At 41.9% G+C, this 15,458-nt stretch overlaps 1 protein-coding gene across 12 annotated transcripts in view; it reads left to right on the forward strand.

Moving 5' to 3' along the window:
* Ptprt (protein tyrosine phosphatase receptor type T) overlaps window positions 1-15,458 on the forward strand; it is a 1,106,759-nt gene that overhangs the window by 862,924 nt on the left and 228,377 nt on the right. For all 12 annotated transcript variants that reach the window (XM_085697063.2, XM_085697062.2, XM_085697064.2 and 9 more), the window contains exon 12: window positions 8,329-8,602. In XM_085697063.2, the coding sequence (XP_085553189.2) occupies window positions 8,329-8,602 (274 nt within the window). The remainder of the gene's footprint in view (window positions 1-8,328; window positions 8,603-15,458) is intronic.

Consider the following 15,458-nt stretch of genomic DNA (forward strand, 5'->3'; position numbering starts at 1 on the left):
TTTTAAAAGCCAAGGTGTTTGGTACGATGAGGAGAACAGTTTTGTTGTGACTGAATGCTATGATTAAACAATCTTATTGTGATTTAACGCCATGATTAAGACTGAGGCTTCTGGAATCTGACTCTGCTCAAATCTTAGCTCAAGCACTCAAACAGCACCATCTCTGACAATTTTTGCTTCTGTGTCCTGATTTTTGTCAAATGGAAATAATAATATCTACCTGACAGAGTTTCTGTGAAAACCAAATAAGGTAAAAGTCAGAATGCACATTTGTGGAACTTAGTAAATGCTCGATAAATGATTTCTGTAAATGAAGCCATATTTTCAGCACAAGGTGCTGATAACAAGGAAGAGAATGTTCACAGAGACTTATGAGTACAAAGAAAGGAGAAACTCATTCTCTTTCATAAGTTAAAAGAAGGTCTTCATATAGAGTCATATTCGGTCTGGAGCTTTTTTGATTGGATGAATAATTATCAGCGTGCAGAAGGGTCATGGGAACACTGTGTGCAGATGGGAATAACATTTTGAAACCTATGTGAGAAGCAAAATGTGGTGGCAATCTCAGGTCTCCCGGAGCTGCTCCAGAAGGATTATGAGTTGCTGGCCACCCTGAGGTAGATAGTGTGATTCTCTCAAAGAAAGAAAGGAGAGAACAGAACATGAAAGAAGGGGAGGTAAGAACAAGGACTGATTTTAAAACCAGTTTCTAAAGTTAAATTTTGTTATGTAAATTTATTCTCATTTCTTTTATTTTGTTTTTAATTGAAAGATCTTATGTAGCCTAGGTTGGCCTCAAACCTGCCACATAGCTAATCCTTGCCTTGAATTGACCCTCCTGTCTCAGCCTCCTAAGCACCTACATTGCAGGTGTGAGCTTCCAAATCTAACAATTCATTTCTTTTATGAATACTTGGTTAATAGGTATTATGCTGGCAGAGTCTTAAAAGAGATGAAGGAGACAGCAAACTCTCGAACACAGTAGGTTCGCAATCTGTGTTCGCAAACTAAACAGGTGTAGTTGCCGGGACCAAGTCTGTAAATAGGCCATCAGTCTAGAGATATCAGTAGTGATAAAAATTATGGAGGAAATAAAACAGGACAATGACCCTTGAGTGTTGCGGACAAAGATTGGCAGTTGTGAATTAATGCTTTAGTAAACTTGGAATGTCCCACATTGGTAATTTTAAGTGGGTGAGAATTCTAAAAGGGGATCCTTCTACTGGGTATAAAAAGGCAAATACTGAAAACACCTGGGTTTTCACTACATAGATATATACTAGAAGTACTCTGAAAGTGTAGAAGTGATGCTGATATACTGAGTTAAAGCAGCCCTAAAGAATCTGAGGTGACCCCTGTTTGCCCTCTCTTGAGGTGGTGGAAAAACCACACTGATTTTTAATGATTGTCATGTGAGTCTGTTTATGGAACTAGACGCAATAGTTGGACAATACCTTGCCAAACTACAACTGTGATTTCATCCAAGTCCTGATGTTACCAGATCTTCAGCTGTATTGTAGACCTGCTTCCTTAGTTTTCTTATAGTCAAAAATACATAAATATGAATTGGAAAAAAGAAGTAGATTTATTTCAGTATGATCAGAGAAGGGTGAGAAAGAAGTTAGTCATACCATTCCTATGGCTTTTATAGAAACCATTATACATTAAACATTCCTTTTATAGAAACCATTAGAAAAGAGGCAGAAGGTATGAGATATACCTGCAGGACAGTTTCTCCAACCCTTGCCTAGAGAAACATAGTGTGGTCCCAGGTCATCTCCCCTGCATCCTTTCTCTGTTCCAGAGATGACTTTGTATTCAAGTCCAGATTCAAAGGCAGATTTCAGGGGCTAATTGGCTAGCAAGTTTATATGGGACTTTATCTCAAAAAATAAAGTAGAGAGATATTGAGGAAGGCATTTGATGCCAAATTCTGACCTCGACATACATGTAAATACTTGTGTGCATACATGAACATGTGTGTGTGCACATACATGAACATGTACACATGAAAGACACACTCAGAAAGACTAATGAAAGGAGGGATACAAATATCTCTCTTTAAAACCTTAGTGGCTTACACCTATAAATCCTGCACTTGTGAGATACATATAAGAGGATCAAGAAGTTAATGTCATCTTTAGCTGTGTACTGAGTTTAAGGCCAGCTTGAACTATAGAAAATCCTACCTTAAAAAAAAAGTGGTGGGGGGGGATAAGGAAGAAAGGAAGGAAGGAAAGAAGGAAGGAAGGAAGGAAGGAAGGAAGGAAGGAAGGAAGGAAGGAAGAGGGGCAGGGAGAAAGAGGAGAGGAGAGGAATGGAGAAGACAGGAGGGAAAGGAAGAGAAGAATGAATTGCAATATCACCCTGTCCCGCCTCCAGCCTGTTCTCTCAGCCTTGGGTCACTGTTTTCCTTATACCATGTGGACCCTGCTTTAAAACACCCTGTAGTGCACAATGTGGTTCCCCATAGATCCATCATGTCCTCTTTCCTATGCCGTGCCAGTCTCCCAGGTGCTGTGTGCAATGGTGCAAGGATTCTCAGGTGTGACCTGCTTGGGAGGGCAGTTATTAGGCACCTAGGGACTCATCGTCTGACCCACATTTCAAGCTGGAAAATCCCGGAAAAGCCCAGAGCTGAAAACAGATTGCAGCTGGCGGTTCAAAGCCCTTGGCTTGAGAGCTCAGGACTTCACCTGGTAGCTCACCCCTGATTGGCTCACCCACTTCTCTCCCCTGTTTCCCTCACTTACCATTTTCTCTTGGAACCATTTCTATAACACATCATTTGACTTGGAGTCAGTCCCTGGAGGAACACGAGCTAACACGTGTCTTTTTCTGGGAGAGCATAAACCCAAATGTGCACCTGCCTAGAGTTTGGCAGTGATCACCTGGGAACGGCAGCTTACTCTCCATCTGTTAGCTGAATCAACATCTCAAATGGGTGTTTCATCGGTCTGCCCGCATCTGCCCCATGTGCAGGAAAAGGACACTGAATTTTTTTCATATTAGAAAGTTGACTGTCTCATCAGAGGAATCAGGTCTAAGAGATGTGAGCCACTACCCAAACTCTTTGCTTTGCTATCAGAGACAGCAGAGTGACCAAGTAGCCAGATTTCCCAAAGCCTCTGCAGGAGTCCTGTAGGTTCTACCTCAAATGGTGTCTGTGGAAATCATCCTTTGCACACAGAAGGTCTTGAGACCTGGTACCAAAGTGGAATGCCCTTGCCTTCAATGACAGGAGATGCTAAAACTGAAGAGACACACGCATTCTAGCTTTATAGCAGCTACAGGAGAGTAAAGGTGGATTTGAGGTGCAGCATGGCCATTGGAGTCCTCATGGGGGACTCCCCCCGCAGGGCAATCCATACAAAAGAAACATTACAAATGCCCATCTTCTCACTGGAAGGGACATAGTCAACACAGCTGAGAAACTGCATGAGTGAATGCATCTTAAGCTATTTTCATTTCTTCTTATATCTGAAAATGTTCCGACTACAAACAAACCCACATAGTATATTGCAGCCACTTCTTCTCTGGGGCTAGAGATACAACTTTGGGGTAGAGTATTCTTGTTTAGGCATGCATTTATCATTGCCAGAGATTCGAAAGGAGCACGCTCTTGATAGCTGTTTTTTCAAGAGAATGTTGAGAATGAAGTTGCTGTAGGAAACGGAAACCATGCGCACGCTCATGTTTTTCCCCTCCACCACCTCTCCAGGTGCCCCTGTGCTTTTCTCTCTCCCTTGGTTGTGGGGAGAAGCTGGACAGACTGGCAGACAGATGCATCTGACAAAAAGGCTCGTGGCTTTCTGGTGACACGCAGTTTATGTCTGAATGGATACGCTGCAGATGCGGTGGGCCCGTGGGAACTGCTGAATCTGCTTCGGCACGCTAATTCCAGTCATATGTCTACCATATGTTGACTCCACAGCTTAACCTCCAAAAATGCCCTTACTCTCCCCCCTGTCTGTGATTTCATATGAGCTGGGATACAAACTAAGCAGTTTAGGCCACCAGCTTTAAAAACTGCTCAGGTGGCCTGTTGTGCATTATGTTGGTTTGGGGAAAAAGAACATTTTGAAAAAGGGACTGAGCTGTGAAGGAGTTCTGAGCTGCTTTTGCTGAATTGACACCTCGTAGATCACTGAGCCTCTCAGGTTTATCCTCATCCCTTCAACCTGGTTATTACAGATCTGCTTGTCAGTTCGACCAAACTGAACAGCCAGATAAGGGATAATGGGATTACGCCTGTGTAGAGGATATGCTTTCTCCCAACAGCCTTGAACAACTGAATGTCCAAAACTCAGCCATGACCTGTTTCCTTGGCTCATCACAGATATACCATCATGGGAGTCATGGTGCAGTATATAAAGTCAGACCTGGGTTCTTCTTGATCCAGTCCATCAAAGGAGAGTCAAGGATATAGAAAGTAATTCTAAACCCACAGAATCAATGAACCTGGGATCATAGGGGTTCAGAGAGGCTAAACTTACAACCAGGGAGCCTGCATGGGACTGGCCTAGGCCCTCTGCAATTAGGTTGCAATTGTGTAGCTTGGCTTTCTTATGAAACTCCTCACAGTGAGAACAGGGACTGTCTCTGACTCTGTTGCCTGCTTTTGGGACCCTTTCCTTCTACCAGACTGCCTTGTCCAGCCTTAATAGAAAAGGATGTACCCAGTCTCACTGCAACTTGATATACCATGGCTGGCGATATTAACTGGAGGCCTGCCCTTTTCTGAAGAGAAATAGAGGAGGAGTGGGTGAGGGGAAGAAAGAGGGGGAGCAGGAGGGAAGGACTAAGAGGAGAAGAGGGATGTAAAACTGCCATCAGGATATAAAAACAAAAATAAATAAATAAATAAATAAATAAACAAGGAGGGAAGGAAGGAAGAAAAGGAGGGGAAGGAAGAGTGATTCTAGGAGGAAGGTCCAGTTCCTGAGAGTCTCCAAAAGTTTTGGGGTCTCAATTGATTAACCAAGGATCCAGCGTAGGATAAGAAGGCTGGCTAAGAAAACAAGACAAAGGTCTTATGAAGTGAACATTAAGAAGAGAGGAGGTGAAGAACAGACTAGACCTTTGGGTCTAGATCTTTGGGTCCACAGCCTTTTTCAAGTCCTGTAGGAGTGAGTTTGTTGGACGCGGATCAGAAGGGTAGAAAGGCTAAGCAGAAGTCACACAGTATTGTTGGATTCTAATTCGAGGGTCAGGAGGAAGTCTAGGAGACCGTGTACTTCCTCTTTGCTCTTCCTTAATGATCAGAGTTCCTTGAATAGAGGACCCTCAATTAGTCAAGCTGTCATGAGCACTCTTAACAGATGCAAAGCTTTACTCGAAGCTGTTGTTACATACAGGGCGACGCGGGTCTTGACAATTCCTTGCATTCAGCCCTCTCCTCCTGTTCATGTTTCCTAGGATTAGGTCTTGGGTGTTTGTGCTGTTTGACAGTGATTAAGTTTATCTGATAAACATAAGGCTTTTCCATTTAAGAAAGACTCCAGAGATGAGGGTGGAGTGGGTTTAAATCAAGTATATTGACTGCCTTCAGCTGGCTTTGTGGACATAGAAGGCTCCCATACATGCAGAGTCATGTGGAAACCTTGAACCACTATGTATGTTCAGATGTCATCCATACTTCTTCTGGAGCCTAAATACTCACCTTCATTTATCTTTGCGTTGGTGTCTTATTAATTTATTAATGTGTGTGTGTGCATGATCTGTGATGGGGATCAGAGGACAACTTCCTGGAGTCAGTTTTCCCCTCCATATTTACATGGGTTCCAAAGCTCAAGTCAGCAGGCATGCTGTCAAGTGCTCTAAGCCCCTGAACCATCTCACAAGCTCTGGACATTACTCTCGTTTAGAGTGAGACACCCAGGGGCTGCAGCTCCTCATTTGGACATTGTGACGCTCAGGTACAGTATGTGCTTCCTATGGCACTGGCCACACCTACTTCTGTCACTCATGTGTACTCGGGGCTGTTAGACTCTCCTTCAGGAGGTGCATAAAAGACAACAGACATGCTTGTGTCCACCCAAATTTCTTATTCATCCAAGTGTGTCATGTACTCACATGCATTCCTTCCTTATTTGCACAAGTGAGCCTCCTGATGTTCAGAGAAAATCGAGGACTATCTGCCTCCTTGATGATGCTGCATGCTCTCGGGAGGAGTTCCTTCACAGTCTTTGTTCACTTTAATGAAATAGTCCTGGCTTTGTATCTTACCCAAATCATGCTTCGTAATCCAGTGTCCTTGGATGGATAGTCTAAAAACATAGGGTTGAAGCCTATGCTACTCTGTGTATGTAAAGCACGTGGTGTTATGTTTAAAGGTGCTGGGGTCAGGGGTAGGGGCAAGATCATAATAGGGAAAACCACAGAGACAACGGACCCAAGTTAGTGGGAGCTCACAGACTCTGGACTGACAGCTGGCAAAACTGCAATGGTCCAAACTAGGCTCTCTGGATGTGTGAGACTGTTATATGGCTTGATCTGTTGGGGTGGGGGCTGGCAATGGGACCAAGACTTATCCTGGGTGCAGGAACTGACTTTTTGGAGCCCATTCCCTATGGTGGAATACCTTGTTCAGCCTTGATTCAGGGGGGAGGGGCTTGGTCCTACCTCAACTTGGTATGCCAGACATCACTGACTCCCAGGCGAGGTCTTACCCGCTCTGAGGAATGGATTGAGGGTAAAATGGGGGGAGGTGGGGAGTCAGTACAGGGGGAGGAAGGAGGGACTGGAGTTGGTATGTAAAATGAAAAAAAACTTGAATAAAAAGAGAAAAAAACAATGGGTACACTTTACAGTCACTTTGTTGATGCACATAATTTTTTCATACTCTCTTTTGTGTTAGATCATGCAACCCAGAATGCAGTAAAATCCTTCTAGAAGGTGTCTCCTCAAGAGAAGGGTACACTGAGCATTCCAAGTATAAGGGCATTTTTTTCATCCAATTCACAAACTTTTGAATAACTTTCACAAAAAGAATCTATATACTTGGCATATGGTTGCTATTCACTAAAGGCTGTCATCTCTATGCACACACTGGCACCTCCTTATAGTCCTAGTTGAAGGGGGTGGTATGAGATTACTTGGCAGACTCTCCTGGGAGTCACTCTTTACCCAGATTAGAGTTTCGGCATCTATCCAGATTTGACTGCATGCTTGCTTTCAACTTGAATTCAATTCACTTTGATTCATTTCAACAAATGTTCATTGATCACTTGCTTAGAGTCAGGCATGCTTGTGGACACTGTGTGTATGTGTGTGTGTGTAACAGGGGAGAGGATAGAGTGATTCAGAGATAACTATGTTACACTTTTGTCAAGGTTACAATGGAGCCAGCAAGGCACATGTCCTATCTTATGCCTTTGGAAAAATCAAGCAGACAATGATGAATGAGTCGGAATTAACTCATTCTGGACGGGCTTCACAGGGTAAATGCAAGAAAGACATCAGTATTATTGGAAGTTTTTTATAGGCAGAGGTGGTTAGCATTGGTGGGTGTTTCAAATAGAGGAAGGTCAAGCTGGTGATGGAGTGGGTCAGTCATAGTATGCTTTTGTAGTAGCTAGATATCTGGAGCTGTTGGGATTAGTGAGAACCATGTGATGATCACCAAAGGAAAGCAGAGACCAAGCATAAAACACCTCAACTGCCTTTTTGAGGTGCTTAGGCAGTATAATTTGGACAAAAGAAAAACCATAAAAGTGCTCGAAGAGAGATGGTATTATATGACTGGAAGCAAAATGGATAGATAGACAGAATGAACAAATGAATTGAGGGCAGAAGAAAATCAGCCAAGTCTAGGTGGAATGTGGAAAAATGGCTAGCCGGGGCATCAGCGATGGGAAGAAGAAAAGGCGCTTGTGGTAAGCATGACGCTGCTGAGTCCCAGGCCACAGAGCTCGTGGGTTGAGGCGAAGAGTGAGCTCTGTGTAGGTGAGACCTGGGAATGTGCCGGATTTAGGATCTGGACACCTGTCAGATAGTGATAGTATCCTTCAAAAGGGTAAACCACCTGCAAGGGGCAGCAGGCTTATACAGATTGGTACTGAAATGAATTTTGGATGTGTCTTATGTGAACCAGTATTGATATCTTTGCTTAGAGATAAATTTCTACAAAGCAGTGGGTTTGAAAGTCTGAAGTAGTATTAGGGTTTTTGGTTTGGTTTGGTTTGGGTTGGGTTGGGTTGGGTTGATTTTTAACAGAGAGAAGTAATATCAGTCTCTGTTCACAGGGGAGCTCTACAAACACAGAGGATGCTAGTGAGCTTATCTGTCTGCAGAATGACTCATCTACCTCTCACCTTTCTTTTCTAGTGTTTACCAGCTGGTGGTCAAGGAGGAGCGACTTCAGAAATCCCGGAGAGCAGCTGACATCATCGAGTGTTTCTCTGTACCTGTGAGCTACCGGAATGCCTCCAACCTCGATTCCCTCCATTACTTTGCTGCTGAGTTGAAGCCCTCCAACTTGCCTGTCACCCAGCCATTTACAGTAGGAGACAACAAGACGTACAATGGCTACTGGAACCCTCCCCTCTCCCCATTGAAGAGCTACAGCATCTACTTCCAGGCACTCAGCAAAGCAAATGGAGTAAGTAGGTCATTACTTGCTTGGTTTAGATTCCCGTTTTCAAGTGTGAAGTCTGTGAGACTTTACAGCAGAGTTTAATAATAAACTGAGGTTCATGAGCCAAGTTCAGCCCTCATGTCTTCTAAGATTTGGAATAAGGTTGATTTTTTTTATTGCTTTATTTTTTTTTTTTGTTCAATTTTTGGCTTTGGTTTTATTTTTAGTGCTGCTTTGCCTCTTAGTTTGCATACCGATGGCTATGTTGATGCTTAAGAGTGAAGTTGGGGAGCTGCAGTAGACATTGTATATGGACTACAAGGTCTAAAGCATCTATTTGTATGGCTTCTATGGAAACTGTAAACTTGTATTAGAGTATGGGAAAGGCGCTACATTGAGGAAATCATGAAGCCTGAGCTGTGGTTCCTTTATCTGTTGTACTGATGCCTGTCAGTGTCTGGATGCAGAAGGAACGTGTTTCAGTTCACCTTTGGAATTACTCCTCTTATCATGGCCATGAATCACATTCAAAAAAAAATTTTATCTTAAAAACAAAGTGACTGTTTTTGTATCAAGCGTTTCCTTGGTCTGGTAGTTATATCAACCAACATCACACATTCACAAGGCTGGAAAAAATTTAAAGGCCTTCCATCACCTTTCCCTTCACCCCCCACCTACCCTTGCATACAATACAATTCCATTACCATTACCACATTACAGTCAGCGTTTGTCAGTGCTTAGCTTTGAATGCCTGCAGTGGCAGAGAACTTACTTGGCTGATTTGGGAGTGGCAATGTGGGGATTGTGACTCTAAGAAAGTTTTGTAGTGTAATTATTTAATATTACTTTGATGGTAGCTTCTCAGTGTTCCTCAGTTATACATTTTAGGGGTTCATAGAGACAATACAATCACCTGTAGGGCATTTGTTTCTATTACATTCAATCTTTCCCGCCATCTACTTACTCACTCTTGAATCACACCCATCTGCTCACCTTGTCTGCTAATGCTTCTTATAAGTTAGTATTTTCCCATTCAGGGCTTTCATGAACATATTTTAGGTTTTCATAATTTATTTGTAAAGCATATGATGGCCACTACCGTGTGCAGATCCTCGTGGTTCATGTTATGGTTAGTGTGTGCCCTCCAAGAGATTATAGATATATGGGGAAACCTGAAGTACACTACATCATGTTCTCTCTCTGCAGAAGTGACAGTTCACTGCAGATAAGGACTGAGACCAAAACAAGATTGGTGGCATGTACACAGAACAGTTTAGTCTGTCAGTGGCAATCACTGCCTAGGGAGGAAAAAAAAAAAAAAACCCTGGACTGAGGAACTAATTAACATTTAGAGTGTCCGCATGCCCATTTAAATTCCACTTTGATATTTCAGTTCTGCATTTATTACTGGTTCAAGCAACACTCCTCGCTGAGAGTATAAGGCTACAAAGAGAAGCTGCCAGACTGCCTTCTACCTGTCCATCTGGTCCCCACTCTGCACGACGCACTCTGATGTATCCAGCATGAAGACATAAATGTGGACCAAAGCATCTGGGGGCCCATCTTGCTTTCAGATCTCAGAGAAGATGTGGCTTTCTTGGTTCTCAGCACATGGGGGAAATAGGCTTGTTTCCTATCTGCTGATGAGGGTGAGATGCCCATGTCCCAGTCTCACGTTACCATATCCCTACCCACATACTGCTCAGAGAGCTAGCAATGCCCCAAGACGACTGGAGACTAACTATCCCAGGTGTTTTTCTAACCCAGGAGTGAAAGGCTGTGAAAGGGGTATCAGGTGCCACGAAACTTCCAGTGGATGGCTTTCTCCCCAAATCTTACAGCATTGCTTCTTGTCTGGGAGACACGGGGTTTTGATTCATAGAAAAATCAAGTCAGGTACTCAAGCTGCGTTTGCCCTAGAGGCAGTTCCAAGAGGATGAAGGCCATGAATTGCTTGTGCCTTCCATTCCACATCATCTGCTCTGCCGTTGTGGAATTATAATTTTTAGCCAAGATATATAGCAGGAGGAGAATTGGATGAATACTTATGCAAGATTGTCTGAGGGTGCAGTTTGACTCATAAAAAAAAAACAGAGAAAGGAAAGGCAGTGAGAGGTGAGCACTCAGACTAAATTTTTTCTGGCAAAAAAAAATGTACACATTGCTTAAAATTACTATCTTTAGTATTAAGCTGTAGGGGAAAAAATGAGCAAAAAGGTCATGGGAACACAACAGCTATTCCCACTCTAACAAACCTCTGTTTGGCTCCTTTCCTACTTCGTGTATCGTAGAGGCCAGGACACAATGCCGTTAAACCAGGAGGGCTTTGGAGAGTGATCAACCACAACCTCCAACCAGCCACATTCATTGTTCTTGAGCAGATACATCAGAAGGACTGCTCCTTGGTACACAGAGCCACCTCCATGCCCTGCTTCTAATAAATCATTCAAAGAACAATTGACTAGCAATGATTCAAAACAAAGAAACCAAGAATAGAGAAGAATGGAATAAAAGACCCACAATGAGCAGGAAACTAATTAGACACTGCATTAATACTAAATAATCATTCCAAATACTCCACAAAACAGAAGGTTAATGTGAAAAAGCAATTACTTAAAGAGGAGACGTACAATGTAAAAATTAACAATTGTGATTTGGGTTCAAAATGCACTGTAATGTTAGCAAGAAACTAGAAAAGGATCGGAGACTGAAATATGCGAACAAAACTCTCTAATTTTCTCAGGTAAGACAAAGGCAAATAAATAACCACTGTTTTCCTCTGGATACTGGCAAGTTGTGAAGCATACAGATGGCCTTCCAATACTAGAAAATAGAATAATAACAAAATATAAAGAAGCACAGGAAAGACAAAAGAAATTATAAAGAAACATGAAAATCAGCAACTTGGATGGAAGAAGAAAACAGATTTCGTGATGTGAAGAGAAAGTAACATTCTTCCTTCGTAAAAGGAGACAATGGCTTTGATGTAGTAAAAACAGAACTCAGTAAACCTGCATCATTGCAATATTTAAAGCAAAGGATGTGCCAATGCCCTTTGAAACTAAAGCAGATTGGGAAGGGGCATGAATAGGCACTTAGTTCCGAATGGTTGTGGGCCAGGTTGAATAATTTACTACCAGTCAGTTTCATTCCTCAGTATCTTACCTGCTAGCTTTGTTCAGGACAAGGTGAGGGAATTTAGAATCCAAGAATCTCCATTCTGTGGATATTAGGATAGTTTATCAGCTTAGCAGATGATGGCAAATTCAGCCTTTAAAGTCAGACTGCCTGCATACAAAACCCTGGTGGCTGTATGACTTTAATTAAGCTATTAAACACATTAGATATGGTTCATTAATTAAAAGAACATCTATCAAGCACACACTATTTGTCACAAAGGCACAAGGAAAAGTTCTGGGAAACTGCAGTGAGCATTCAGAATACTGCCTGCATGGCGTTTACATTCTAATGGGGAAGAAGCCAAAATAAAGAAGGGGAATGACGGACCAAATGATGAATTACTGGTCTTAGTAGTGGGGGTTCATTCATCAGGTGCTGACTGATGATAAAGACAGTTTGCAAGTCTTACAGGGGTTACGAGTGGGTGTGCTTTCCCAGAATCAGGCATGTTATGGAAACTTGAGCATGGCAATGCGTAAGAAGGTTTTCAGAGCCCCTTTGGGTGTTTGCACGAAATTTGAGTTATCCTCTAGTACTTAAGTTGAAATTTTGCCTGATCAGTGATCTTGTGTTTGCCTGCTGACGTGTTCTTCATAATAAAAGGTATTTAAGGTTACACTGCCCTAGTCTGAGTTCCCATTTGTTGAGGATCACAACAAATTGTGGGTCTCAGGCATTTCATCGTGGAATGGCAGCGCCTAGGTTTTTCTCAGTCAATGCACACTATAACTATATGTTTTAGATATAGCTATATTGACACTTTGGACTTGGCTAGAGTTTGAAGTGTCGTCTAATCTAGAGCAGAGGAAGAGAAGATGGAGGAAATATCCAATGAAGCAATCTCCGCAGGGTGTCCCCGTGATTACTGCAATTCTATGGAATGAAAGTTGGTTGATTCCTTCATGGTGCAAGTAAAATGATTAAAACTTTTTTCTTACATAAAGACCAGTTATTTCTTTCTACCACTTATCTCCTAGTCTCTTTGATTGCCTTGAACAAATCAAATCTTTTTCTATCAACCTTTCAGAGGAAGTAATGAGTAGTAGCCAATACCTGCCCTTGGCCTTGGTACGTGACTTGCGGCTCCTCTGATCTTCCATGTTTTTCCTCACAGTTTCTCTATTATCCGACATTAGGCTTCTTGCTTCCAAAGACTTCTTTTAAAATACAGAATAAAAAAAAAAGGTTTCCCAAACAAATGCAGTGTCTCAATATATTTTAACTACTTCTAACTTGAACATTCCTACGAAGTTATCAGATATTTCAAGATATACTTCTCACTTTGAAGCCTTGATACAGGTTGAATCTCGCTGTTACTATCTATACAACCTCTTGACTTTAGGCTTCAGTTTCAATATCCAGTCTTCTGCAAATTGCTCGGTCGGCTCACCTAGAAGCCCACACTAATATTAGCAGGTTAGCATCTTAATTTCTTTCCTAACACTGGATCCTTTAAATTGGCATACGTTTGTGTATATTGCATGCCTTTCCCAGTGTGCTGAGAGCACTCAGAGTGAAGAACTCTTCTCAGCTCTTGTTCCCATGCTGCTACCTTTTCTGTCTTATTCGGTGGTTCTTTATGTTTGGGATTTTGTTTGGATTTTTTGTACTGTGTTTCCCATGCTGTGTTCAATCTTAAACCTAGAGTAGGCACTCCAAGTCATTTAATTAGTTGATTAGCGAATACAGTATGAATTATTTCTTAACGTAAGTGAGTCTCAGTTTCCTCATTATTTCTCATTTATGAGTTGAACTGGTAATTCATGCTTAATAGTCATTTCATTAGGATGCCTAAGGAAAAAAAGACCTTGAAAAGTAAATCCGTAGTCCGGATTTCCATTTGTCGTAGAGTAAGAGTTGAGATTCTAAGCCATTTCATCATGGACAGATAAACCCTAAAGGACCTTCCTTCCACTCTGGTAGTTAGATTTTCCACCCAGATGTCTCGTTTCCCAAGCTCCAGGAGCCTGGACAGCCTTGATTTTCTCCAGACCCTCCTAACAACATCCAGAGTGGCTGGCTCAGTGATAAACAGCGGGTGGGTAACAGTTTCATTGTTCCTTTCTCCCACTTTCTCAGAACAGCACTGCTGAATCTCTGGTTCTCTGCATCCCCACCACCATTATCTGTGATTGTGAAGTTGAAAGGACCATAATTAAGGGTTGGATGCAAAACAAATGTGGCAAATTCATGCAAATATCTATTAGAAACCCTGTTGTGTTGGCCAATGCTGCTGTGTTTGTTCTGTTTACTTGGAGAAAACTCTTTCCTTGCCATATCCTTTCTGTCATGGAGGGTGCATTTAACCTGGCTGATGCCTTTGCAGAATGCTGAGCTAAATAAGAAAAGCAGGAGGCAAGAGAATACTTGTTCTCTTTTTCTTCTTCTTCCAGATCTTGAACTCAATTGCCTCTTGAGAGCAGTGGGAAGCCAGATGCTATATTGAATGGATCACCATGTTTGTGGTATAATCACATAATAATAGTTGGGATCATCTAGGTAGGGCTGGGTTAGGGGGCAATTCTATGCCTCTGAATGAATTGGAGAAGATTATATTTAGTTTTACCCAAGCACTGTGGAAAGAACGTTTGCATGTGGATGTGTTTTTGAGACTTGGTGGGATAGACGGCGCTGAGTGTTGAACATCAGATGGATTTGGCTTTGAATTATGGTTCTTCTTAGCAGACATATTGTATGGTTAATGATCTCCATCGTGAAAGTTTGGTGGAGAGAAAACGATATAATGTGCATTTAAAGCCCCATATTGCATCATGGTTGTAGCATTTATTCTTTTCCTTTTGCTGATTTTTTTCTTTCCCAAGGGAGGGGTGGGTAGAACATCTTCCTCTGTTGTATCCCAGTCTATGTTATAACTGCCACATAGCAGTGCATCCCTTCATAACTCCAGGCAAGCCCTGGACTCTTTTCTACATCCAGTCACTTCTCTGGACTAATATATGATCTGCACCAGACTTTATTCTCATTTTAAATTCTTTCTTGGTACATGATTTCCAGCCTGACATCTAACCCACTGAATTGTTTACTTATTTTTATTTGTTTGTTTTCTACCTCATATTCTGATTCCTTTGTTAGCGATTATCAAAATGCCATATACAAAATCTCAGATGGACCCTTTTATGAGCAAGACCCACATTCAAATAGGTTAGAGTTGAGACCTCCAAGATGCCAATATGGCAGTGTGTTGAATATCCTGTTAGGCTGTTTATATAAAAACGTCTATGTTAGTTAAGATAAAGTAATAGTTCTATAATATTGAGCAATAAAATCTTGGTGGATTACAGAAAATACACTTTACAGTTCTGATTCTTATGTGAAATGAGCCACCAAGAGATCAGAGAAATGGCTCAGTGTCTAAGAGCACTGGCTGCTGTTGCATAGGACCCTAGTTCAGTCCCATGTACTCTCATGGTTCCATACAGACATCTGTAACTTCAGTTACAGGGGACTTGATACCCTCTTCTGACTTCCATGGACATTGTTCAAATGTGTTACCCATACACTTGTGCAATCAAAGATTCATATGCATAAAATAAAAATAATTAAATCGTTGAAAGTGTGTCAGCAAAAGAGATCTGCTTTTCAAAGGTACTCATGGGCTCAGGATGGTGGGTTGTCTATCTCAATACAAGGGTGAATAGGCATTGCCTCTAGAAGTTTCCACACAAAATGACACATAGAA

Source organism: Myodes glareolus, chromosome 10 (genome assembly GCF_982192425.1).
Source record: "Myodes glareolus chromosome 10, mMyoGla1.1, whole genome shotgun sequence".
In the NCBI taxonomy this organism is placed as follows: domain Eukaryota; kingdom Metazoa; phylum Chordata; class Mammalia; order Rodentia; family Cricetidae; genus Myodes; species Myodes glareolus.